Source organism: Diadema antillarum, unplaced genomic scaffold (genome assembly GCF_040938485.1).
Source record: "Diadema antillarum isolate AM-2024a unplaced genomic scaffold, OU_Dant_1.0 scf00000008, whole genome shotgun sequence".
NCBI lineage: Eukaryota > Metazoa > Echinodermata > Echinoidea > Diadematoida > Diadematidae > Diadema > Diadema antillarum.
The window spans coordinates 3,416,523-3,442,953 of record NW_027270897.1 but is presented as its reverse complement, the minus strand read 5'-3'; the positions used below and the strand labels follow the sequence as shown (position 1 = coordinate 3,442,953).

Genomic DNA, 26,431 nt, shown 5'->3' with positions numbered 1-26,431 from the left:
AGTCAGGAGAGTGGAGGAAAGAGCATAACCAAACCCTACTGTGCAAATGGACTTAACACACCTCCTTCTTTTCTAGAAATTGTGCACATCAATAGAGGCAAGTGGCCCTCACGTGCATCCATTCACAATCTACATCTGGCAGTGTACCACCATCATGACCCAATCTGTTGCACTCACTGACGTGTCAGGATTTAATATCACAACAAACAGTCTGACAGCTCTCTGTCAAACCAAGAAACACTCGTCAAAATTACAAATAAATAATTTCAAAAATGCTACATCTGATAAATTACTACTTTTGTAAACTTTTCTTTTTTTGAATGGCAATCAACTCAACTTTGATCGCCAAGTTGTTTTCATTACTTTCCTTAAAAATTGGCAAAATTTTCAGCTTACCATTGCTTTTGCTCTTCACGAAAAGTTGTCACTTTTGCAACTGAGCACAAACTTCTACATGTTGCATTACATCATTCAATTATCAATTTGGCGCACGTTTCATTCATAATTTAAGAGCCTGTCCAATGAATTCAAAATAATTGGCCACCATGTCATGGCTGAACAGGCTTCCTAGTGCCAAGACAATGTATCAGAAGTACTTCAGAGCCGGCTTCGTCTGAATGTGTCTTTGTATCCAAGTTGGGATGTAAGTCTTTAGAAACACACTGGGTGGTAAACTTTGTCCATTCTCAATGCCAAATGACTTGTTTCCCTATCATATTGATGTGGTAAACTCTTTGTCTTTCCACTCATTAAGGCCTGATTTCACGGAGCATGCGAACGATTTGTGAAGGAAGCCAATGGCAAAATCCAACATTCGGAAAAGTTTTTCTCCGAATGTGTTCCGACAATGAAGCTGAAAACCATTCTCGCGCAATGTGTGAGAAGTTCTCACGACGTATGTGCGAATGTCATGTGTACCATTGCTAAAGTACAGCATGTTACGTACACGAAGAACACGTGACGGAAATGTGAACGCAAATTTTTCAATAATCATGAGAGAAATGTCTCCGAGGAGAGATGATAGCTGTCTTGAGTTGAAGTTTTTCTCTTTCCTGTATTTCTCCTTTCTTTCCCTTTCATTTTTCTGCAGTGTGTGTGCCTTTACTTTTTTTTTTCTGAGGACCTATCTCCACTAGTAAATCATTTGATTTTTTTGCAGTTTCTCCCACACATAATCTCTAGTTTCAAATTAATTTTTGTTACTATACAGTTATTAATAGTTGTTTGATGTGTGGATGTATGCCACGATTTTGATTTGTAGAAAACGTAGAGCTTTAAAGACGTCATACATTCCCCCAAACATGCGCTAAATGTTCGTGTGAATGTCTCAAAAGGTACGTGAACAGTTTGCGGTTACGTCGTTAAATGATCGGAGAAACTTCGCGGATTTCGCGCAACATACGTGAGACATTCTCCAAAGTTGCGGGGTATGTTTACGGTTTCATGAAGATTTTGCGAACATCGCGTATGTCTTGTGAAGATCGTGCGCATATGACGAGGCTTTAAAGACACTTTCGAAAACAAATCACAAGCAAATCACGACCAAGCGTGCAGAAAAGGTTCCCGCAAATATTCAAAATTCTCACCGAAGTAAAAACAACATCCGCGAACAACTGATGACACTTCCGAACCCCCGTGTTCGTTTGGCAATCTTTTGCAGACTAGAATACGAATGCTGGATTTTGCCATTCGCGTCCTTTGCAAATCGTTCACGTGCTCCGTGAAATCAGCCCTTTAGAGGGCATGCTCCTGAGGGACAATGCACTGATGAAAAGTGATAAAAACTACATGCCTTTCAATGCAGAACAGAATAAAATAGGAAGTTTTGTCACAAAATATGCTGACAAAAGCAAATGATTCCAGGTTGGAAGGTGCCTAACTGACCCTGTAAAAAAACGTGTGATAGGACTCGTGTCAAGATTTGTGAAAAGTACAAGCAGGCATAGCAGGTAGTAAGTTTTGCAGAGATGAACCACTATCATGCTTCCCCTATCAATATCTATCATGCCATAGTTAATTGTGCAGTCAGCTTATGTGATACATGCAAACAAGCTATGACTAAGTCTCAACATCTCCCTCGCTGAGATGAGGTTGACACCTCCTCTCTGGAGATTTAAGGTGTAAGCACACACAGAAACGACACAGAACTGCTCCAGCCGATATCCTAACTTGAATGTGGGGAGACCCTGTTTCATACCACACAATACAACTTGTACCTGCATCTCACCGTAATTCATGACTACTATGGCAACAGCCACAAATGGTCACTATGCATTTGCCTCCTAAAAAGGTACAGTCAACTTTGCGCAAGTCGGCGGCTCATGTGTCGAATGACCAGCTATGTCAATGTAAATAAGACGTCCAAATTTGCATTCATGCCCTTACATGTCATATTCCTCTGTACACGCAGAAGTCAAATGTCGCCAATGACAATGCATTTTCTTCATTCCACAGCAGAGTTGACTGTACTCTCAAATCAAGGAGTCACACTTTACCCGCAACTTGAGCCACAAACGGTTCCACATGAATTTTCCAGAGATTGAATTTTGTGATTGGGCAGATGCAAATGGAAGTGTCCTGCCACGTACATATCAAATCAGCGCCAGCTGATCAGCGCCAGCTGCAAAACTCAAGGAAATGCCACCGAACTTTCTGTTATGTGATTGGTGTCAAGATGATTCAGCATATAAATGGTCTCCAAGCTTTCCATGCACATGACAAGATGTACACAAATTGTCTAACTGTCCCTGAAAATAAAAGAGGTGACTGAGGCAACAGTCTAGTAGCACTTGCCCACTGATGCCATCCAAGAGCTACACAGCTGTCCTATCCCCAGGTGAGTGCGCCATCATGGTACAGTCAAACCTGTCTACAGTGACCACCGTCCATAACAACCACCTGCCTGCCATATGCAACCGCTAAACACAATTACCCCTCAGTGAAAAGCCATGTTAACCCATTGAGGACGGTTTGATTTTGCTACAACATGCATTTCCCATAGACGCTTGCCCGAGTATACTCGGGACTCGTCCTCAACGGGTTAACAACCCTGTCCATAGCCGTCACCTGTCTACAATGGCCAAATTTTTCGTCTCCCTTGGGTGGCCGCTATAGACAGATGTGACTGTATTTGGTCTGTGCTGTGCAGCTCTTCATTTCATTAAATTTCTTTTCTTCAAGTCTGACAAAGTCGTTTACAGGCAAAGGGACATTGAAAAAGCCAGAACTGCAGCAAATTCTTCATGGCTTCACCTAAGAAACACCCTGATAATTATAACTGCCAATGCAAGATAGTTCGTATACTATCATCTCTATGGTAAGATCTCTGAAAATCACGTGTCACCCGGCATGTTACTCTACTAGACTCCACAACAATATTGTGGTTAAAGTTCCATGGTCCTAGAGGTAATCAGTACCATTACTGAAATCATGAATTTGTTTTTCTGTCGCCTGTCTTTTCATCACATGTTTAGATGCTACAGCAAATTAGGGTACCATCACAAATGAGCCTTGATTAGACATGCACGCTTGTCAAAGTTGTGGATATGTAGTGCTTTACGAAAGCATATATAAGACCTTTATGTGTGATGATATATATATATACATATATATCTACTGGCACAGAATTTTACAGATACCACCTAATGATCGCTAGGACTGTGCACCACTTGCCACAATCATGTATTGTTGCACTTGAGCTGCCCAGATCCCCAGGAAGAACAAAGAAAACATGAAATGTTTTCTGATGACCCACGCACTCAATTTCTCGCCTCCCACAGAAAAAACACTTTGCCTGTATTTGTGCAAGAATCAGACTAGTTTGCAGGCAGAAAAGTAGACGGCGACGTACCTCCTCCCTCATACAGTGCACTCCCATTATAACGAAATTCTGTTTACAATGAAGTAAAAATTCAGGCCCCAAAATTACCCCTCTACATTCTATATTGTTTATTTGTTTGGTTATGACAAATTTCAATATAACGAAAGAAAACTGCCAGTCTGGAGGACTTCGTTATAACGGGAGTCGACTGCATATCTGAAGGTAGCAACAAGTGATACCCACACTGTCATGTGCTCAAAGTTCATCCTAATGAGAGATAATGTGCTTGCTTGCTGCGCCTCTGAGCAGATACAAAATGTTTGTGGCTGTTACCGTCCGTGTGTTTCATTCAACCATGCCGAGATGCTCGTGGCAAATGACTACAGGTAGTCTGTCATTTTGAGTATCTTAGCCAACATGGTTTGTTTCTCACATTCAGCTGTAGTCCTGCCAAAGTTACTGGTATCACGAAGCAACGATGTGCTGTATGCAGTGGAAGTATACACTCCACTTGCACCACTGTTCATGGCCTCAATGCAAAAAATTGATAAAAAGAACAAATTCAAATTATTATGGGGGAGAGAGAGAAGGAAAAAAATGCAAGAAAACCAGGATGAGGGATGTAAGCCTGCAGACACAGAGCTCCTATGTTAAAGGTCGTGAGACCCTCAATCATGAGAGGCTCGGTGAGTAGGCGCTGTCGCTACGCCGCACGCCGCGAGGCGACGAATTGTTGCTGCTGCCCCGGGTCTCGATCATGGAGAGGGGTCGTGTCCCACCCAGCACCTCTTGCCTGATGTCAGTGATTGACAGCTGCTGCATGCCATTGGTTGTCACCTCCGCATCAAACTCACTGACCTCTCGGCACTGTCTGTCTAACAGATTGCGCTTTCGCAATGACTTCTCATTCTCTAGTCTTGTCGTGTCCTCTTCGATCTGGTGAAATAGAATGAGGGACAGAGTGTACATCAGTTTGTAATAACACATTGACAGATAAGGCTTCTAGTATTATATACAGTCAAGATATTGTGCAATTACTTTTACTAGTCACTGCTAAGTCCAGTTCTTTATTTCTAATGGCACTTTAGAAAAATAAAGGACATTCAATGACCACAAAAAGAAAAATTGGTCAGCAGATGTAATTTTATATCATAAGCTACTAATCAGTGTTTAGATCGCCATTCATTGTATCTGAAAATTCATTTTGTCTCAGAACGAGGCACTATTACACAGTAAGTACCCAGATATGAGAGTTTCATTGTCATAGAAACTCTAAACACAGAAATAAGCATATCATATGACATTTGGATGGGAAACTTCCCATGACATGAATTAGCAGAGATATTAGCATGCTACCCAACTATGCCTCCCGTAAATTTCTGGGAAAAAAAAAATGTTTCTTAGATGGGAAACTTCCCATGACATGAATTAGCAGAGATATTAGCGTGCTACCCAACTATGCCTCCCGTAAATTTCTGGGAAAAAAAAATGTTTCTTAACTATGCACAGTAACCCATGATCTACAAGTTCAAAGTGCAGTAGTCAATGCACTGGACCATGAAATCTTCATTTCTTAAGCCCCACACTATAATACTTGTGTAGGGAACAGCTAGTGAAGTTCCCCCTCCCCCTAGCACCAGCTGATACAGCAGACTGAATGCCTTTTGTTACCTTTTGCTCCAGGCGTGCACGACGGACGGAGACACGTTCATCCATGTCCTTGGTCTCCTTGCTATGGGTGGCCTCCTGCTGGAGGCGTGTCTTGCTCTGGTAGGCGTGTAGCAGGTCCATCTCCTGCCGCAGCCGCTCCTGCAGGTCATTGCACTCTTGCTCCTGGGACTGGTCCAGTTTTACCTGGCAGGGGGAACAGTGTGGGGCAGGTCACAAATTGGTATGAAGTAACAAAGTAAGCACTATCAAAATAAAGCAAAACATGTATCATTCATGCATGTGACATACACATCGACTTCAACAGACACAAACGATATCTTGATTTCTATTTAATGATTTATAAGGTGAGAGAGTATATCCAAAGTGTATGATCAGTTGACATGTTTTATTTCTAATAAAAGTAATATTCATCCATGGTGTCAATTGGATAGCCCAGTAGTGTGGGCTGATAGAAACAGTAGTATTCTATCAAATATGTTTAATATGACCAAGGGAACCATGCATGCATCATTCAGCTGAACTTACAGAAGTGGATATACTAATTTCCTGTATGCTGAGACGATACTGCTCTCCAAGGATGGCCATTTTGCGTGTTTGTTCCTCCTTCATCTTCCGCGTGATGGCCTTGTGCTTCTCGCGCGGTGTGGTCTGCAAAACCTGGGCTTGAAGTGCCCGGAATTGCCGCATCTGTGTCTTGCACACCTCGGTGTACTGCCGCTTGATCTTCTGCTCTTTGGCCTGGGATGACAAACAGACACAGCACAGGGTACACACACCATCAATGATAATAAAAATATGGGTCTTTAATATTATTAGAGTAGCTGTATTGGTAATTCATATGATTTTCAGTTAAACCTTTGATCTTGATACAAAGTATTTTTGGGGGGGGGGAATTTTCATCTGTCATTTCTACAGCTTTTCTTGGCTTGATAAAGTGATGGTCAACTAGCTGGTCACAGACTTTTAAGGATTTGTTGCAATATTTCGATAGGGGAGTAAAGGAAGCAATTTAGGGCCTGTAAAGTCCCTATTGCTCATAAGGACACCTACCAGCACCCCTTCCATTTTCATGCCTGATAGTGTCAAACTCTGACGAGATTGTGGGAGCAGGAATCCATTATGAGGCGTGTGGATGGACAGGTATAGTGGAGGGTGGGAAGGGGGTGGTGACCACAGGGCCACCCTCACCTTTAGTTCCTTAGGCTGCTGCTTGGCCTCCAACATGTGCTTCTTGCGCAGCTCCTGCTGTGCCGTCTTGTTGTAGTCCACCTGGTTGGTCAGCTCCGTGTTGAACTGCCGCTCCATTTGCTCCGACCTCAGCGACTGGATCTGCTTCATGTGCCGGTACTCCATGGACTGCATCTGCTCGTGGTGGCGCAGCGCCATCACGTGCTCCATCTCTTTGATGACCTGTCGCTTGTGCAGCTCCTAAGGGTGGAGGAGGTGGTATCGCCAAATTATAGTCAGGATACTAATTTGAAATGCACTCTGCCTTGCTCCAAGACTGATACAAAATACACAAGATATCAAACTCTTAAAGGAGGATGCAATTTGCTTCACACAAGTAAATGTGACATATCAGTATGATTACTCTGAGTTCCAAATTACATGGGCAAGTATGAATCAAAACAGTAAATATTGCTTTTACCTGCATTTCACCGTAATGAGGTCACAGTCGTTTGTACGTGAGCAGGGACAGGGCATAAAATAAATATACAAAAATTTCAGCTTATCCAAATTGACATTTGGGAAAGTAGCCTATATCTCTAGTGGACAAGTACCCATTCACTTTAATAGGCATATGGAAAGTCTTATCTGTGCGAGGCACGCAGACATGTAGTGGTCATGAACTGGCACCCTTCTGATGCTAAAACTTTAGACCCAAACCCTTATTGGCTTGCTCCAGGCGGGACCCACTGACTGACCTCTCTCAGCTGGTCCTGCTCTAAGGTGTGCTTGCCCAGGAGGAGTTTGCCCTTCAGCTTGCGCATCTCCCTCTCCAGCCGCTGCTGCTGCTGCTGCTGGAGCTCGCTCTCCGCCCGCTGCTGCTCCAGATGGAGGGACTCCTTGTGCTGCCGCATCCGAGCCTCATGCTCCTTCTTTGGCGTGCTGTCCAGTTCCTGGAGATGCGCAATGTGTGAAAACAATACACCAATGAGTTCAAAGGTTTTATCTGCTTGCTTGTTTTTATTCATCACACAGGAGATTTTGCTTGATGAATTAAAGCACATTCCTACAAGAGCAAATAAATGAGCCACTCTATTTCCTGTATGAATACTGTATATGCCATATATTTTGCGAGTCTAAATTTTTGCGAATCGGGAATTCCCGACAATTTCGCGAGTGGTTAAATTCGCGATCTTGGAGTCCTGTACTGAACGGAGAAATGTACATGCGTACGTCACATGATTTACATCGGGATCAGAGTCAATATTTTCATGTGTCTTTAATTTCGTGAATAGCACCTGACTCACGAAATTCGCGAAAATAAAAACCTCGCGAAAATAAAAACCTCGCAAAATATTCGGCCTATACAGTATAAAACTCTGGCCCATTCATCTCAAAAGATATTGAATGTCAAAACTAAATAATATTATTAGTTGAGACTTCCCGCTGAATATAAGAATTCTGTGTACATACAAAATGTTGTTTCTTGTTTTAATTCATCTGTTTATGACAAAACCACTATGGTACTAAGCACCTACACAGTATCATGCATCCCAGCATTTTGATGCATCTCACATAACTTACTTTTTTTTAAAACTAAACTTAGAGAGAATACTATTAATCACAAGAAAAATCTGAGACTAATGACCACATAAAAACTATAGGGCTGCTAACCTTTGTAGATAAAAAACATACGTTGGCAACAGTAAGAAACATTTTGACAGGAAAATGACATTTGGTAAAAAAAAAAAGAAGCTAAATCAGACTTAACGAAAAAACATACTTTGCACTTAAAAAAATGTTTTTAATGAAGAAACAGAGGTATAAAAACAAACTGAATACTATAAAAGCTTATCAATTTGCAGCTATGCATAATTCATTGACCTTATCAAGTCAAGTCAAACATTAGGTCATTGACCAAGACTATGGTATGAATTGAAGCTTATGTTTTCTTTTTGTAATATTAGTAAACAGCTGCAGTGAGTGACAGAACAAAAGAAAAAAAAATAACAGCTGCAATAACAGGTGCATGTGCATGTTGGATAGCTTGAACACTCTCTATAGCAGATCTATGGCATAGCAAACAAACAAGTCTTGCTAGTTGATTTCCATTGTATTGGCACACAAAGAAATTATTGATTTTTTAATCAATCTGCCACCTGAATATTCACATACACAACACAGCACATTCAACTTGTCAATCACAGTTAAAATGAACAGTATCATTTTGGCAGCATTCTCTGTAAACAACTTATTTGCTTCACAGTCTAGTTTTACTCAAAGCTAAGGCAGCTTGTTGTGAACCTAACTATTATGATGATATCAAACTTGCTGAAAGAGTTGAGAGCACGTAGATTGAAAAGATTTACTGTAACATGTCAGACTAGAAAACTCTAGAGAGAGTATGATAGTTGTGACCTGTAGCAAATAATTCATGGACACAAATAAAACCAGTTAGGTTCAAATGGAGCTGCTCGAACACAACAAGTTAACTTAAAGTAAAATTCTCTGGGACTTACTCTCCTCATCTGCTCCTTGTTGTGCTTGTAGTCTTTCTTCTGCTTGGACAGGAACGCTTTGAGTTCTGAATCGTGCTGCGAGTTTATCATCTTCTGTAACCTCCGCTCCTCTGCCTGAGCAGCTTTGTCCTGTGGGTATCAAATGAAAGGCAGTTGACTCATTGGAAACTTGATAGAGGAAAAGAACTTTGAGAATAAGAAAACATTCTACTATACACCTTCTTGGGACTAGACACTTCTTACTTCACGTACCTGGGTATTCAATGAATTTCTAACTCATCAGTCCCTTAAATATCAAGGGCTCGTTTAGGATGAAAATTTAATCTGAAGAGATCACTTAATGATAAAAGTGTATAAGTTCAGAATTCTTAGTTGCCAGTATTACGTTTTCCCTTCCATATTCTCATGCTAAAACATAATTCATGCAGGTTTACAAAGATACACCACTGTAATTTGGAAATACTGTCATGTTAATTTAGCATGAAAGCAAATAGTTCAATTTCAATGGTATTAAAAAAAAGTGCAACAACTAAAGAGATTGCTGTATATTGGCATAGAAAAGGTTAAAGACGGTTCTGTCACTGCAGGAATCCTGACCTTCTTTTCAATTTCTGTGGAGTGCTTGGTGAGGAGTCTCTCCAGTTCTCGACTGTTGGTCTGCACACACTGGCCGAACTCCCGGTCAAGCTTGTCCCGCAGTTCGTCGCTTTCCTGCTTCAGTTTCATCTCCAGCTGCTGGATCTGTTTCTGGTGCTGCCGTCTCATTCGCCGGTAGCCTGCCACAGAGATAAAGAGAGGGGTTTAGAGAGGATTCCAATATTGAGATGACTTTTTTGTTATCTTATATATATGGGGGGGGGGAGAGAATTTGGGTTTTTAACTCATTGATTACCATCTGCAATTTTACCACATAGGATGTAAACTGTAATTAAAATATACTTGAGAGGGCAATATTCTAATGAGCAACAATGAGTCATTAGGCTATTGTCCACATGTTTATCAAATAGCATCAGGTTTATTTGGAAGTAAAACATAATCAGGAGCTGGGAGTTTCCTTCCATTGTTGGTACAATCGCATACGGACAGAGGTGCATGCAGTCTATCATTGCCTAATTTGTGTGTGAAGTGTACGTTCACAGGCAGAGGTGGTGATGTGGGGCACTGCTGTCCAGTGCTTTGGTAAATGACCAGTTGCCAAAGTGAACAACTCTTACACCATCCCATGCCTTCAATATGGATAATAGTCTACTAAACACAAAACAATTCAAATGGATTCTTTGGGTAGCTTGCACAGCAATGAATATTTCTGTCATGCCTAGTATCTTGGCTTCGTTTCCATTTCGATCAGTGTTCTCACCTGAAAATTGCTGTCTTTGGTCGTTCTCGTGCTCCTTGATCTGTCTGGTCACCTCAGATGATGGCCGGATGGTCTTGAAGTTCTCCCGGTAACTGTCATTGCGGGCAAGCATTTCTGGCACCTCGGATGTTGTGCTAATGTCTGTACTAATGCTGGATGTCTGAGGTGCACAAACGACAGTGAGAGATACAGAAAAGAAAAAGATAGACGGTGTGAGAGTAAAGATATCATTTTCATTTCAAATCAAGTCCTTTGAAACTCCAAGTAATGCATCATGCAAAAAAACAAAAAAAAAAAATCAAATGAACCATTTGAAAATGCTTTCTTTGTTCATAATACTGCTCGTAACTTTTGAGTACAAACATTTGTTTTAATAAGAGTATCAATGAAAGAAAAATAAGACCACATGTGCAATGGAATGTGGGCACAAAAATATCAGCTTCACTCTGAAAATACATTGGTCTCCCATACTGAACATCAAACTGCTATACCTAAGCTGGCACAAATGTATCATTGTGTATAAGTGTCACAATGACTCCAATATACACGTTACCAATAAATCGCCTTCATCCAAACTCTTCTCGCAATCATTTTATACACCACTAGGCTTGTCAGCATACCCACAAACCTCACACTTATGAAGACGATACTATCTCTGGCTCTCTTTCGTAAATCTCTACTTGATAACAATTAATTAAACAGAAATCTATACCAGCTACTACATAGCCATTGATTTTGATCTGGTGTTCAGGTGAATTCTCTGCAAACGATCAACAATGCAAGCACTCACTCACTCAGCTCACCATCTAGATATATTAATTGCTCAGCAGCCATGCTAAACTATGGGCCATTTGAGCACCATCATGCTTTTCTTCTCTTTGATATGTTAGCCTTTGGCTTTTTTGCCTGGTTCCTACTGTTACTGATATATATGGAAACAATGTAAAGAACTATTAATCACATGTCAAACTCCTCTACAGTGCATGATTTTGACTGCTCAAAAGCCAAATTGCATTTTATTCAATCTCTCTGTTGAATTGCAACGACAAGCATACACTATTTGAGTAACATATCTACCACGCTGTTGTTCTAGGCCCAGCATAGACAAAAGCTGAAGAAATAAATGCAATTTTTTTCTTTTTCTTCGAGCCCAATGTCTAGCCCATGAATATTGTCTAAAAATCATCACCTGCCCGGCAGAAAGGCACTAAGGCTTGCACTCTTGAAAAATTGCAACAACAAAATGATGGTTACAATATATGAAAGAGCTTTCAAGACTAAAAATTTCACAATACGGCCCTTCTGCCGGGCAGGTGAATAAATAGTAAGTGTGACAAAATGTATGCATGTGTGCATGCATGTGTGCATGCGTGTGCCTGTGTGAGCATTCTAAATAGAAATAATCTGTGTATGTGGGTATACGATGTGCATTCTAAATGGAAATAATCTCTGTTTATTTGTAATCATGTCTTTATTGGTAAACAAATCATAAAGAATATATACAATGTATATACCACCAAGAATATATATATACATATATATATTGTCAATGTTGTCAATGTTATTGTGTATTGTATATTTGTCTGTTTTGTAAAAAGCATGTGAACAAAACAAATATCCATGAAATGGACAATAAAGACTGAAATGAAATGAAATGAAATATATATATATATATATATATATATATATATATATATATATATGTCAACATGTCTTGTTGTTTTGTTCACCAATAAAGACATTGTTACAAACAAACAGAGATTATTTCCATTCAGAAATAAATAATCTCTCAGTCTCTGTGTTTGTGCATTTTAAATAGAAATAACCTCTATTGTGTGCGTGTATGAGCATTTATTCAAGTCTACTTACACATACAGGTGTAGAATTGGCAACCATCCCTTGATTTCCTTGTTTCCCCCCATATACAAATTATTTTTTACTTCCTTTCTTGCACCATGCAACTAAAGAGAGTACTCATCGCGTGCATGTTTCATCAGTGACTTTCTGTCAGTTGTATCTGGCATTTGAGACTGCGATGATACATTTTGCAGATTTTTTACTGCAAATTGAGGGTCTTATGTACTATACAGGAAGACAAGAATGATTGATGCATTTGTGACATTCACTTTAACTTTTCCCCATGAGCCCACAGTGTGTATCACACTTCAGAATAACTCATGCATCAGAATTCAAAGTTTTGGTCTATTTGGTTTCAACCGAGATAGAATATAATCCAAATACAAAGACTGCTTATTCAAAGGGAGAAGAATTGGAGTTGGGGGGAGGAAGAATCACAAAACCTTTCAAAGTTCAGCCAAGTACTAAGGGACATTTGATGGTGCTCTGGCACCAAAATCTGTCAGAAGGCACTAACAGTTGATTGCTATTGCTATAATCTTTGATACAACCATCATGATAAGAAATCTTACTCCTAGCAATATTAACTTCACTACTGTAAAGCAAGATAATTTCACGGCACGAAATTTTCGTGAATTAGAGCCGACAGCCTTTTTCGCGTCATGACATTTTTGTGAACTGCCACTGGCATTCAATGCATATAGTGTAGACAAGAACTTTCCGTATCAGGGCAATTACCCCCTGAGGGCAAGTACCCCTCGGCTAAATACTGGTTAGTGATAAGGTTAGAGTAAAGATTAGGGTTAGGGTTAGGTTTAGCGTATAGAGTTTGGGTTAGGGTTAGGATTAGGTTCAGGATTAGGATTAGGGTTAGGGTCAGGGGAAGGGACCGGGGTAATTGCCCTAGACCCGAACTTTCACATGCATTATAAGGTCACGAATTTCGGCTCTCGCAAAATTCATGAAATTAAAATGCACACAAACATTTTTGGTTTTACAGTATGCTACACATTTTATACAGTGCAGTAACTTGAAAATGGGAGGGGGGGTCATAAGTATATCGATGAAAAATACAAATGTTTTCATTTTGCCTAATTCACGAGTGATATTCTCGACCTAGAATCATAGAATCTTGTCCTTGATGAGCAATAAAGAGAGATACAAAATTTGTGCTAAGGCACTCAATCTGTAGAGCCAGGTTTATCTTGGAAGCACAAGGACAGTATTGCACTCTATCAGCTCATCTGTCCATAACTCCTTAAAATACACACCTGAAAGTAATGGAAAAGTCCAGGCTGATGACATTTACACACCAAAATCAGGGAGATATTTGTGCATACTGTCTGAAATGGATTTCCAAAGCAGTGAGACTTTTTATAATATCTTCTCTGGACACGACAAAATCCTACATTTTCCGGAAGCCTCATGCAGAGTGAAAGAGACTCAGCAGATCTGTAAGATGTCACTCTTGGTACAGTGTAGTCCACATGGTAAACCACAGGCAGGACAACAACTGTGTTGTGAAACACAATGCACACTACATCATCTGCTTATTTTCCAGCATGCTACTGTACATATCACAGCAAATGTTATATAGAAATTGATAATGGTTGCCAAGCAAGGATTATGTGAATCCAGCTCATAACCTTGATGGAATTCATATTGATTTATATCAGTTTGTGCCTTTTTTCTTCTTCTTTACATTCAAGTCTCATAGCATTTCAATCCAACTTCACCTACAGTTGTAACACATGAATTACAATTCATCACATACCATGAATCGTTTACAATCCCACCCATACATACTACACACAAAGTTTATGCACAGCGGGCAAAAAGGTTGACATGTTAGCGACATGAGAAACATTTCCATTCTGACTTTTGAACACTGTGTTTTGAAAAAGAAACAAAAACAAAGCAATGTCATACTGTTTACATAAGTGATGAGTAACTTAAAACACTAAATAAAAATGATGGAAAAAAAGAGGTACTCGTGCAAGAGGGACTGTGTACTGTCGAGCTTTACCACAAGATCAGTCCAAGGTACAACCAGAAGTGCTGCAGTGGAAAGTGGTAGCAACTAAAAAATATAAAAAATCTTTTAAAATGAAACCAAGAACAAGTGATTACGGTGAGGTACAGCAGTAATAAGGGGCAGGAGACTTCTATCTCCACGGCCAAGCAATATAGTTGATCAAAAAAGTCACGTCTATATGAAGACCCAACAGAATAGCTGCCAAGAAGTTTGCCTCCACTGTATGGCAGAGCCCATGTCAAAAAAAAAAGAATTAAAAAAAAAAAGAAGATAAAGAAAGAAAATAAGACAGAAGAGAGAGAAAAAAAATCCAGCACTTTCATCACGGAACACAAACTTTGGCAACATGCACATGCATTCTGTATTCCAACGATGCCTCAGCCGGGCGAGTGCAGCAATTTACATCTTGGCATTTGAAAGTTTGACATCCAAAAAGTAAAACAGCACAGGACGGTGTCAGAGCAGCAGGCAGCAGACTCATGCTGGATTGGCAAGGCAAGACTTCTCTTTCAATTCTGGAAAGCAGGGAATTTCAGCCAGATTTCAAAACCTTGTTAATCCTCATCAAGAGTAGGATTTGACCCAGTTGGGGTTTCGAGATTGAAACGTATTGTGAGAAAAACAAAAGCGGTTCAACTACAGACTGATGACAAATCATAACTTTATTATCACCTGAATATGCTTTCCTTGAATCTTTGTCCGAGGTAATTGCTCTGATAATTCTGCTCAACTCTAATGCTTCATCAAAAGAATCCCAAAAAGACATAGATATGGAGTAATGTTGTCTTTTATTGAAAGTCAAAAAACAAACAAACAACAAATTGATCTTGTTTTGAGTTAGAATTTTGACTAGAATAAGCCTTGACTATGTCATTGACAAAAAACTGAAAGAAAAAAGAAAACTGAATAGAAATATCCATTGTCAGAATTCATCGGAATTAGATTCTTCATTACCACTGAAGTGTGCAGGCATATCATGCAACTGAAAAGGCAGCACAAGGCAACAGAACGAAGAGTGCAAACCAAGACAATAGAAACATAGGTGGGAAGCGCCAGACACTGAAAGCCAGCTTCACTAGGCGGGGCCTTTTTGACAAGGCCAACAAATTGCCGGCAATTATTAACATGTGTTCCATTTCTTGCTGCATTGTGTGACAGATATAATTCAGCACAGCACTTTTTGGTTTGTTTTGTTTTTTGTTTTGCTTTTCTAAATTGCCATGTACACTGTGCATTGAAGAGGTAAGATATAGAGAAAAGAAAGATAGAAGAAAGAGAGGGAGAGAGAGAGAGAATGTGGGCTAGCAAGGAGGGAGGTAAGCCAACATACCGAACACCAACACAAGGGATCCAGGATGGACGGGTGCTGTACCTTACGCTTCTGCCGCACCCGCAGCCGCATGGAGGCTGGGGAGGCGAGGAAGGCCTCCCGCTCGGCGTACGAGATGGAGCCCATCGAGGAGCAGAAGGAGGAGATTGAGACCATGCTGTCCACCGAGGGGCACGGCGACATGCCAATGGTCACACCCACGCTCCCTCGGCAACCAGACGCAGAGGGTTCCCACAGGTGCTGATGTGTTTCGGTTTTGTTTTTAAACGCCGTGGGACAGTGCGGAATTAGAGATACGTAACACGACAAAAAAGCATTTCGAGGGGGATGTCGGCCAGTGATTCGATTGTTGTGTTTTTTTCACCATCGTGAAAATTGTTGCCATTAAATCGTCAGAAGAGATGTGTTATTGATGACGGTATTCGTGTGGCAAAGGCGAATGCAAGACGAGAAGAGGACAGAAGGTACAAGCAAAAGAGATGTTACTTACAGAGCTCGGTTCAACAGTTGCAGGGGTTGGTTAGTAGGAGACAAAACATCAGCTAGAAATGTCAAAGAAATCAATTCACTACAGAAAAACATGTCTGCAGTACATTGACAGTAGATAAAAAAACATCTTTTTGAAGTCCACAGAGAGCAGGAAAGTGGAAGGTGGGAGGATCTTTTTCGTTTCATACAGGACTGGGACAATACTTATCCTTCTTAGTCGTATATTTTGTCAGCTGAACTGTTTACCATTCAACTACTTATAATTCACCATGAAAAATGATCATCCTTTCTCCATAACTAATGCTCACAAGGACTGAACTCACAAATCGATTGCATATATTTGGATCTTGACACAGTGCTCTCTCATAGAGTTTTCACATCATTCAGGAGAAACATGGCATGGTTTCAAGACAAAAGATGTTGTAGTACAGATTGAAATGCAAATACCATACTTTAATACCTTTTTAAACAATAAATAGTTATTCAATAACTCAGATCCATGGCTTTTACATCAACTGCTGTATAGTCCATAACACCAATGGTGTTGGCATTGTTTACAGTTCTTTTTACCTACACAAAGAGACCATGTGCAAAAAAAAAAAAAAAAAAAATTATGCAAATTTTCTCCAGCAAACATAATTTCTGTACCAAGAAAGGACAAAAACATATTCTTAGCAGTAGAACAACCATATCATCATTTTCTAAGCAAAAAACTCTCTTGACAGACATTCTATAGACAAGCACACTGTACTCAGGCAGGCCATGGTCAATTCAGCCTTTTAAATCTCTTCATGCCATAAAATTCTACTCAGGGCACCACTAAAACAAAAGCAAAAAGAACGGCCAAAACACAAACACTGACACAGCAGCACTGCAAATAAATAAATAAATAAAATCATCATGCGCCTTCAAGACTAAATGAACATATCATTCTCTCCCCTCTTTCATGGGCCATCACAAAGGTAAATATTTCATATCTTGTGTGGAAGAAATGAAAGACGAACAGCTTCTTGATCATATTCTGACTACAATAAAAAACAAAGGAAAGAAACTCAAAGTAAACATATAGAATTATCTAATCCCAGGCAAAGTGTATACCAATCAATGACAACTTTTCCCTAAGAGTGTCCTTTTTTTTCTCTTTTTCTTTCTTTAGATGAGAATGGCAAAGTGGGAGTTTGACGCAGAGTTGCTACAGATGCTAAAAATTGTTTCTAGGTGTTGATAAAAGATAAAAGATATTTCAGACAAGATCATCATCCTGTCCTGTGCAATATTGATCACTCAATTGGTCGAGAATTTTGGTGACTGAAGCTCATGAGTGATAACAATGTGAGAAATAAACAATAAGGACTGTAAACATTCCCTATGAAAATTGATTCTGATGATAAACAGATATCACAGCGATAAAGAAAAGATTATGAATGGTGAAAAAGAGTAGAAAGGGAGAAAAAGGGAGAAAAACACAAACATGCCGATAAGAGGGCACTGGATTCATTGAATAAAAAAAGACAGACGGACAGAGAAAATGATAGACATAGACCATCACACACATATACACAAAGAAATCTAGATAGGGAAGGAACATGTAGGCAAATGTGAAGAGGATACACAGTATCAAAGTACAAGTAGGACAGACACTACCAGAAGTATAATACTTTGGGTGGTTTTTTTTAATATAATAAAAAAATGGAAGGAAAGAATGAAAGTGGAATGAATAAAAACAGAACAAAATACAAAATATGGGAATCAGATGGACACAAAGAAGGATTATGTCGAGAGTGTCACTAATTGAAGAGGTGTGAGACAAAAGGACAATTTTGGATATGAAGAAACAAACGTCATGACATATCTCCAACCAATTGTGAGAATAAGCTACAGGAAAATACTTGGAATCATTACCATTCAGGGGGCAAGGGATGAACGAAGATGAAAAGATAGTGCTTTAGAGAGAGACAGAGACAGAGACAGACAGGCCGAGAGACAGACAGACAGACATACAGAGGATGACAACTGTCAGATACCATACGGGGGATAAACTCTTGAGAAGCGTAATTTGCCATCTTATCAGATACATTAGTGAGCTGATATTTGTGCTTTTCAGTTGAGGCAGTGTATCAGCAAAAGCAGTTCTTATGCGGTACCAGGTTAGGACACACAGGGCATTTTTTGTTTTGTTTTGTTTTGTTTCGAAATTCTAACATAAGCTAAAGCATATAAAAGAAAAAAAATCGAGTGTGCAAGTGAGTAGTTGATTAATTGGACGGAGAGTGCCACACACAAAAGTATAATAATAATAATAATAATAATAATAATAATAATAATAATAATAATAATAATAATAATAATAATAATAATAATAATAATAATAATATAATAATAATAATAATAATAATAATAATAATAATAATAATAATAATAATAATGATAATAATAATAACAGCAAAAACAAAAACAAGTTTCTAGGATGTTTCTGTACAATTCCCTGCTTTAGCCATTATATCCTGCTTTTTGGCAGGCTATCCTTCAGGGGTGATAGGGGAAAGGGGGCTACAAGTTGGCCAGACATGTACACATAAGAGATTCTTAGTCTCTACTGATAAAAAGCTCATGATGGATAATGATCTTGAAAAAAACACTGTACAGCTACAAAACGTGAATGAGCACAGAAGGTGATCATTTGGAGAGAAAGAGATAGCTGAAAAGTGCTGAACTGGGAAGGAAGAATAATCATGAAGTACGCAGGAAAGAGATCGGTAGAATAATGACATATCTTTCTGCATATTGCTCCACACAAGATCGGGCAATGAAAAATGTCAATGAGTTCAATGAAAAATAAGTAAACTTCTGCGTCTGCCAGTCTTACCCTGTTGTCTCGCACCTGGGCGTGCTCCCCGTTGCTCTCCCCCGTGGCTCCGTGCTGGCTGCTGATGCTGCCTGTGTTGCTGCTGTTGTGTGGCAGGTCCCGATTGCTATCCTGGCTGCCCACACTGTTCATTGACTCACTCTGCTCAAAGACGTCGTCAGACTGCTGCTGGCAACAAGGAACAACATAAATAGGAGCTCGAGAGATGGGGGGGTACTGTCATACGTAGCGCACAGAGGGAAGATTATCAAGTTATGTGACATTACTAGTTTACCTCCGGCTTTTTCACGTAAAACAGGAAAATTCTGTGGTCAGGTGTCATATTCCTGAATTACTGATGTTCAAATCATCGGCATGGAGCCATGTTTGGTGTCTGCACAAACTTGTTCAACGCATGCACATGTACGTATATGCACGATATGAATGTGAATGTGAAGGTTACTCGCACTGGAGCCCACACCAAAATCACATACTTCAAACTTCGTAACGCAAAACCCTGCTAGGATTAAAGAAGAGATTATCTTCAGGCATTTTGAACTCTTCAGAAATTTATCCCAGGAATAATCTCATATGCATGATCATTCTACTATTGTTTGTCATTTGGTCATAATCACACTCTTTTAATGAATTAACGAAGTATATTCTGCCCAAGGGCAAACATAACAACATGTTCCACAATCACATGATCACGCTAATTGGTTGTTTTTCTTTTCCCCTGGGTGGTATTTGACAGACCTATACTATATCACCAAAATGTACTGCTGAAACTTCTTGTGTATGATTAACTCTGCTACGAAAACAAGCTATTGAAATAACACAAATAACACTGCAAGTAAAGAGACTTGAAAATCTCTTCACTTGCAGTAGAGTAAGACAGGGTGCAACTCACATTTGTGTCACTGATGCTGTCTTCCCCGTTGTCTAACTTCTTGAAGAGCTTCGCTATCCGGCCAGCATTTTTGTTGTCCATGCCCTGAACCACCTTTCGTGTCTTCTCGATCAGATCGATGAGTACGTTGTTTGGCCTGTCCCGCATCACAAACTCAAGCTGGGGAAAAATACAACAAAGACATAGATGATGATGACAATGCTGATGATCAAATGCGAATGATCAAACACAACGATATACATACTCTCATTTGGGCTACTTAATATTTGAGTATTCTGCACTTCTGTCTGATTTCACTCATTTGATTAAACTATATCTATCAAAGTCAATTTGATTATAAAGTGTCACTTCAGAAAACTGAAGCTATCATCACACTCATTTCACTTAAACCTAAAAGCCTTTATTCCTAATGCATTGTGGGAGAGGTTTTTGGAAAGATGAAGTCTCGGTGTTGCTTGAAATTCAAATGACTCACAACAAAATATACTTGCAACTTTTGTCCTATTCATAAGCAAAACTTAAGTCCAAACAACACTGTTGAATTTAAATGGGTAAGTATTCCATGTTGTTATACTGACATACATGTAACTAATAGAAACCATAATGCTAAATTCTGTACCAAATTCCTTTCTTTTTAAAGAAATGCATGAAAATATACGTCCCTCCTCATTAAAGTATCCAAGAGTGGTAATATAACTTTATTGCTCACTAAATTGTTCCTATTTTGTCTGATCTTAGCCAAATTTTTATCGTTTCATTGGAGTTTATCCTTCCATTGAAGTCTAATTCAATTGGAAGCAGATTCTCCTTTAACTGGTGCAATCCCTCTATCTTTGACCATAGATCCCATTGTAAAAAGCAAACAGCTAGGACATATCCCCACACACCTGTAGCAGCTGCGTAGCACTGGGCCTGCTGTCGGGCTCCTTGGCCAAGCAGGCTCGGATAAAGTCGTGGAAGCACATGTTCCAGCCGGAAGTGGAAAGCGAGGGCGGGTCATTTTGGGCGATGTGATAGAGGGCACTCATGGCATTCATGTTAAATAACGGTGGTTTCCTTTCGGCTGGTGATGGACATGATTTTGGGGCAAGGAGGAGGGGCAGAGAGAGAATGGGAAGGGGAAAAACAAACGAACAAACACAATTACAAGTTGTGGGGAGGAGTTGTTTGTAATAAAGAAGAAATACAGTGAAGAACCAAGTATAGCAAAGAAAATGTTTAACAATCTGACGTGCATGGTCCTGCATACTACTATGAGTGTCTGATATAATTATAATGATAATGATAATAAACAGTCTTCTGTATAGCACACTTCCGCTCAAACAGATCAATGCACTTCTATATGGCATATTAATAGTGTAAATATGGCGCTTAAAAAAAACAAAACAAATACGGTGTTTGTGCTAAAAGCAAAGTGCTCAATTCTTAAAGTTCACATAAGAAGCCGATCGCCAAAAACTGGACTGTTTGTGTTTTTGAAAGGCTTATTAACCATACTTTCCTATCTCACATCTTTCAAACCCCTAAAAAGGTTGGTTTTTGAGGAATATGCGTTCAAATTTCGTCAAAATATCGAAGCCTTATTCCCCGTTGAGTCAAGACCCCTAGATTATGATGTCACGTAAGGGTATTCCCTCTTATGTCCACGCAAATGCAGTGCTGTCAAAGCTTTAAAATTGCGTCATATCGCTCTCTTATGATGGATTTTATGTTCTAATTTGTTTAAGAATTATTAGAAAAAAATGTTCTAGTGAACGATTTTTTGATACATCACATAATATTCAGAAAATTTAGAATTTTGAGAGGACTTTTTTAGTTTTATTTTGGTTGGAAAAATAACGTCCCGCGTAAAAGATTAATCCGCGAGTGATGCGACTCTGTACGTGCCAGCGCGCGGTACGGTGCGGACGCCAGATGCTGCCAGCAAAGAGCTACCTCTGTGTGTGTGTGTCACTACGTGTGTGTGTGTATGTGTTGTGTATGATGTGCATATCGAGGCAGGAAACTGGGCTGGTGTCGCTTGCGATAGCTCCTATATAGGCCTACAACACGCATCACAGCATAGCACGCACCCTGTTATACTGTACATATCGGATACAGTCACGCTCACAAATCACGTACGTCTTGCAAAACAACCAGACTAAATTTCTGTCTACTATTATTAGTTTACTTGTGGATTGGTTATGATCTTATCGTTGTTCATTTATATGGCATTTATATTTCGAAAGTGCACTCGCGATGCTCGAGTCACTGGCACTATAAAGCCGAGAAGTCGGTTGTGAATACAATCATGTCCGCTTAGCCAAAGTGCGAACGTAACCATGCTCGCCATGCCGGCTGCCCTGGCTTGCAATCGCGATGCTCTCTCGTCCGCTCGGCTCCCCGAATTTTACCGGCGGGGCTGCCTAGCTGCTGCTAGCTAGCTGCGCCTGCATACATACGCGGGGTTCGTACGTGTTGTAGGGCGCTCAATACGGTACATGTGAATCGAATGTAAACTGAATACCGAGCACGTACGTACGCACGCAGCGCACACAGGGTATGACAACACATAGGGGGAGTGGCTTCTGCGCTTGTTACGCGTATTTTCTAACCGCTGTACGCTCATTATCTGATCGCTGGAGATCCACACGCGAATGCAGCTTTTCGGCGTTGTTTGCAAACATGATTTGGGTCACATTTTCATGCGTGCTCGTAAAAAAATGGGGTGATATTGCTGTGATTTCAAAGTTAAATTTCTCAAGATAGAAACATCATTTCGCCATGAAATTTGAAATATGTCTTAATGAATATGTCTAAAATCGAGACGAGGAGCATCCCCGTCGTTTGCCATTCCATCTCCATCGAAAGGCAGCGGCTCATAGGGTTGCGGCACCCGTGGCCGCGCCCTGCCGCTGCTTCCCCGGCTGGATTGACGTCGACAGCACCTTGCTCTCCCACTTCTCCATCGTCCTCTCCCCAGCTTACATCTTCCCAACTTCCATCGTCCTCGTCTATATTCTCGTCCCCTTCTCTGCTTTTGTCGCTTCATTCCTCTTCACTAACGTAGGCCTACTCCTCAAAGTCCATAAAAAGATCACTCTGATAACTCACTGTTCTCGGCCATTTTCGGAAGGAGTGAAAGCTCAAAATTGATCGACGCGAAATTTCGAAACGAACCGCTATGAAAAAGTTACGATGATACAAATGTGAACCGCACGTACGTACGTACAATGCATACGATACGAGCTGCGAGGTGATACGTCATACCGACCGACGGCCGACCGGATCTACTTTCGCACCAAAACTATGAGGAGAAAATTGTGATAATTGTGTGAAATTTGGGCTTGTTGCAGATCATAGTAATACAAAATAATTGTTTGAGAAGAAGCAGTTCATGATAATACTATTAAGTGTAGACAAACAGTAAAGAGTTGGTGTCAAAAGTATAAATAGCAGAGATTTCAGACTTTGAAAAAAAATTGACAGAAATTCTTTCCCGATGCCAAATGCTTTTCTACAGAGCATCCGGGGCCCGTGGCTCTAACTACCCTGGCGTGACGTCACAACTTTTGGAGTCCCGTACTGTGGCTGGTTTTCGAGGGGGAGGGAGGGGGATGTTTGGGACTTGCAAATAGCGGATATCTAGATGCTTGCGGGGATTTGAGCCAAACTTTTTGCATAATTGGTCAATTACCAACATATATTTCATCTACAAACGAATTTTACGAACATTTATTCCCTTCATATAGGATCTTTAACCCTAACTAGGCCGGAGGGGGGGGGCCTCCGAGGCCCCCCCTCGACGTTCCGCGCGATGTATCGCAATCGCAAAAAGCTATCGCCGCGACGTTTCATGACTTTTTTCTTTTGAGTCTCCCGCATCTTTTGACACCAAATTTGCGACGCCCAGGTGCGTGGTTCCGAAGTTACACATAAATATGTACATGAATGTCAGACCAAAAATTGCTCAAAAACGTGAATTCGTGTACAATTTCAATACAAACTGTGCTTACAGGCAAATTTCATAAAAACATGATTATTTTGGTGTTTTATTGATTAAAATCAATGAATAACATATTTTCTTGTTCGGAGTGATGTCGCGGACAAATTTCATCGAAAAAACAATGGAAAACATAAAGTCGAAAAAACAATGGAAAACATAAAGTCGAAAAAACAAAGAAATACATAAGAAATTCAAAAAACAATAAAATACTTAAGAATTTTTTCTGATGTCGCAATTTTTTTATATTACATTTGCTAAGGACACTAAAAATAATATTTACACAAAAAATGTGCCTGTTTTGAGCTTTATTTTGTGATTTATACCAAATAGTCTGATTTCATGCATCATTATGCATAAATTAGCATAATTTAACATAAATGATAAATTTTTGAAAAATTAACTTCAAGGTATTTTAGATTACACCATAGGCAATGTGTGTGCCAATTTTCGTCGCGATCGCGCGGTCGACGACCGAGATATGGAGGGGGGGCCTGGGAGGCCCCCCCCCCCCCCCCCCCCCCCCCCCCCCCCCGGCTCTATCAACTACCTAAATAGCCCGGCATAGTTAGGGTTAAGAAATGTGAATGGCTCGTACACATATTTATCACACACACATACACGTACAATTATCACATTAATCATAATTAACATAATAATTCAGTAAATGGTTTGTGACAAAGAGCAATCAGGGAGATATTTGTGTATTACAGGCATCTCAATGTGCAAAAAATAATTCCTAAACAAGAAGCTTTTATATATAAATCTACATGTATTGTCACGACAAGAAGAGTAATTTTGGTTTTTGGGAAGCCTCCTGCCGAATCGGACGACTTGGCAGCTCTGTTATTAGCATTTTATTTTTCAGGGCCTATCTTTCCTGCTCTGCTTACCTAATTCGATACATGTGATTCCTAACGACCAAACATCTACTTTGCCGTCGTACTGGCCCTCGTCCATGGCAAGTATGACTTCTGGTGCCATCCTAATCAAAACAAAACAAAACAAAACAAACAAATTCAGTGGCCTCTCCATCAATGACATATTCCAAACATGTGGTACATATCATGTTCAACTCACACTCATGTTCGGAACAACTGGGAACAACCTTATCCAACAAAGTTAAACATATTCTAAAAGCAACAATCATGATGCAGATAAACATTACAAGATGAAAGCTACATGTATATGTTGATGGTGATTTCAAGGAATTCATACTTAAAGTACAACTGTAAGTAGTAGGTGTGCGCCTTCAAAGGACTCTGACTCACCAAAACGGTGTTCCTACAAATGAGTTGGCTGGATTAACTAGTGATGCTGAACCAAAGTCACCTGCATAAAGTAAAGGAGGGGGAAACATATTAAAAACATATATATGGCAACGATGCATAAAAAAAATAATGCCTCCGGCACCACTTCGTGGCGGAGGCATAAAAAACCAAAAAAAAAAATGTCTGCATTGGACCCCTTGTGTATTATCATGTATATGCAATAGTTCAGTTGAACACAATTTTGATTGAAAGAAAAAATTTATTGAAAAAAAAAAATCCACACACACACACACACACACACAAATATCCATGTTTACAGTGGTGTATTCCTATTATGATTCATGATAGGTACCATGGTACCATGCAAAAGTCACCTTTCTCAATGTAAAGCATAATTGGCATGCTCTCTAATCCTGATTTCTTGCATTGTGAATAGGAATGGGCAATTCAGTTCATCTCTGCTACTGTTATGCAACTGATGATTTTCTTCTGAAGAGCATAGTAAAAAGTACCCTGTGCATTAATGACTATACCAACAGTACTGCAGACAAAGTATGAGAATAAAACACACAATTATGGTTCAGTTACGGTTCATACAGGTACATTCACTTCTGTTTTCTGAGATTAGAATCAGGCTTAAAAAGGGGAAAAAAATAATCAATCTTTATGGATATGAATTCCATATAGACACTTGATTGTTTACAAATGGTGCACACTCTGTACATTGTACCGGTACTATTCTAGACTAGATGTGTAATTACAAATGTACAATTAGCCCTTCTGCAGTGCTATTTCACAAGACAGAGTACAAATCATTCAGCACGAATCAACAGAATGAGTCTACTAACAAATCCCTTCTTTCACACAATGCAGTATGATGCTACAAATCACCTCTACAGAGTCTACATTAAAATCTAAGGCTAAACAGTCTTTGCAAATATTAACATCCTGTTTCTCTAAATGGTAAATATTAATTCTGTGCACCTACATCATTAGCATTAGGATGTAAACATCAGCTCTACAAAAGTACAGTGAACCAATAGTTTTAAAGGATGGTATCACTTTTATCATTCATACAAAAGTACAAGTAAGGTCCCTCTACGAACAAGAAGAGGTCATAGGCAGAAACATGATTAGTAAGAAACTAGACCATTTCTATTTTTTGAAATCAAGTCATC

The 26,431-nt window shown here is 39.7% G+C and overlaps 1 protein-coding gene across 1 annotated transcript in view; it reads right to left on the bottom strand.

The window, feature by feature from the left end:
- Positions 1-4,492: 4,492 nt before the first annotated feature.
- LOC139718875 (serine/threonine-protein kinase TAO3-like) overlaps positions 4,493-26,431 on the bottom strand; it is a 43,543-nt gene continuing 21,604 nt past the window's right edge. Inside the window, exons 7-19 of the mRNA XM_071630320.1 lie at positions 25,254-25,314; positions 24,876-24,967; positions 20,888-21,063; positions 20,001-20,159; positions 19,112-19,276; positions 10,535-10,694; positions 9,775-9,953; positions 9,178-9,306; positions 7,417-7,611; positions 6,680-6,919; positions 6,017-6,229; positions 5,492-5,674; positions 4,493-4,756 (exon numbers count right to left, since the gene is read on the bottom strand). Of these exons, the coding sequence (XP_071486421.1) occupies positions 4,493-4,756; positions 5,492-5,674; positions 6,017-6,229; positions 6,680-6,919; positions 7,417-7,611; positions 9,178-9,306; positions 9,775-9,953; positions 10,535-10,694; positions 19,112-19,276; positions 20,001-20,159; positions 20,888-21,063; positions 24,876-24,967; positions 25,254-25,314 (2,216 nt within the window). The remainder of the gene's footprint in view (positions 4,757-5,491; positions 5,675-6,016; positions 6,230-6,679; positions 6,920-7,416; positions 7,612-9,177; positions 9,307-9,774; positions 9,954-10,534; positions 10,695-19,111; positions 19,277-20,000; positions 20,160-20,887; positions 21,064-24,875; positions 24,968-25,253; positions 25,315-26,431) is intronic.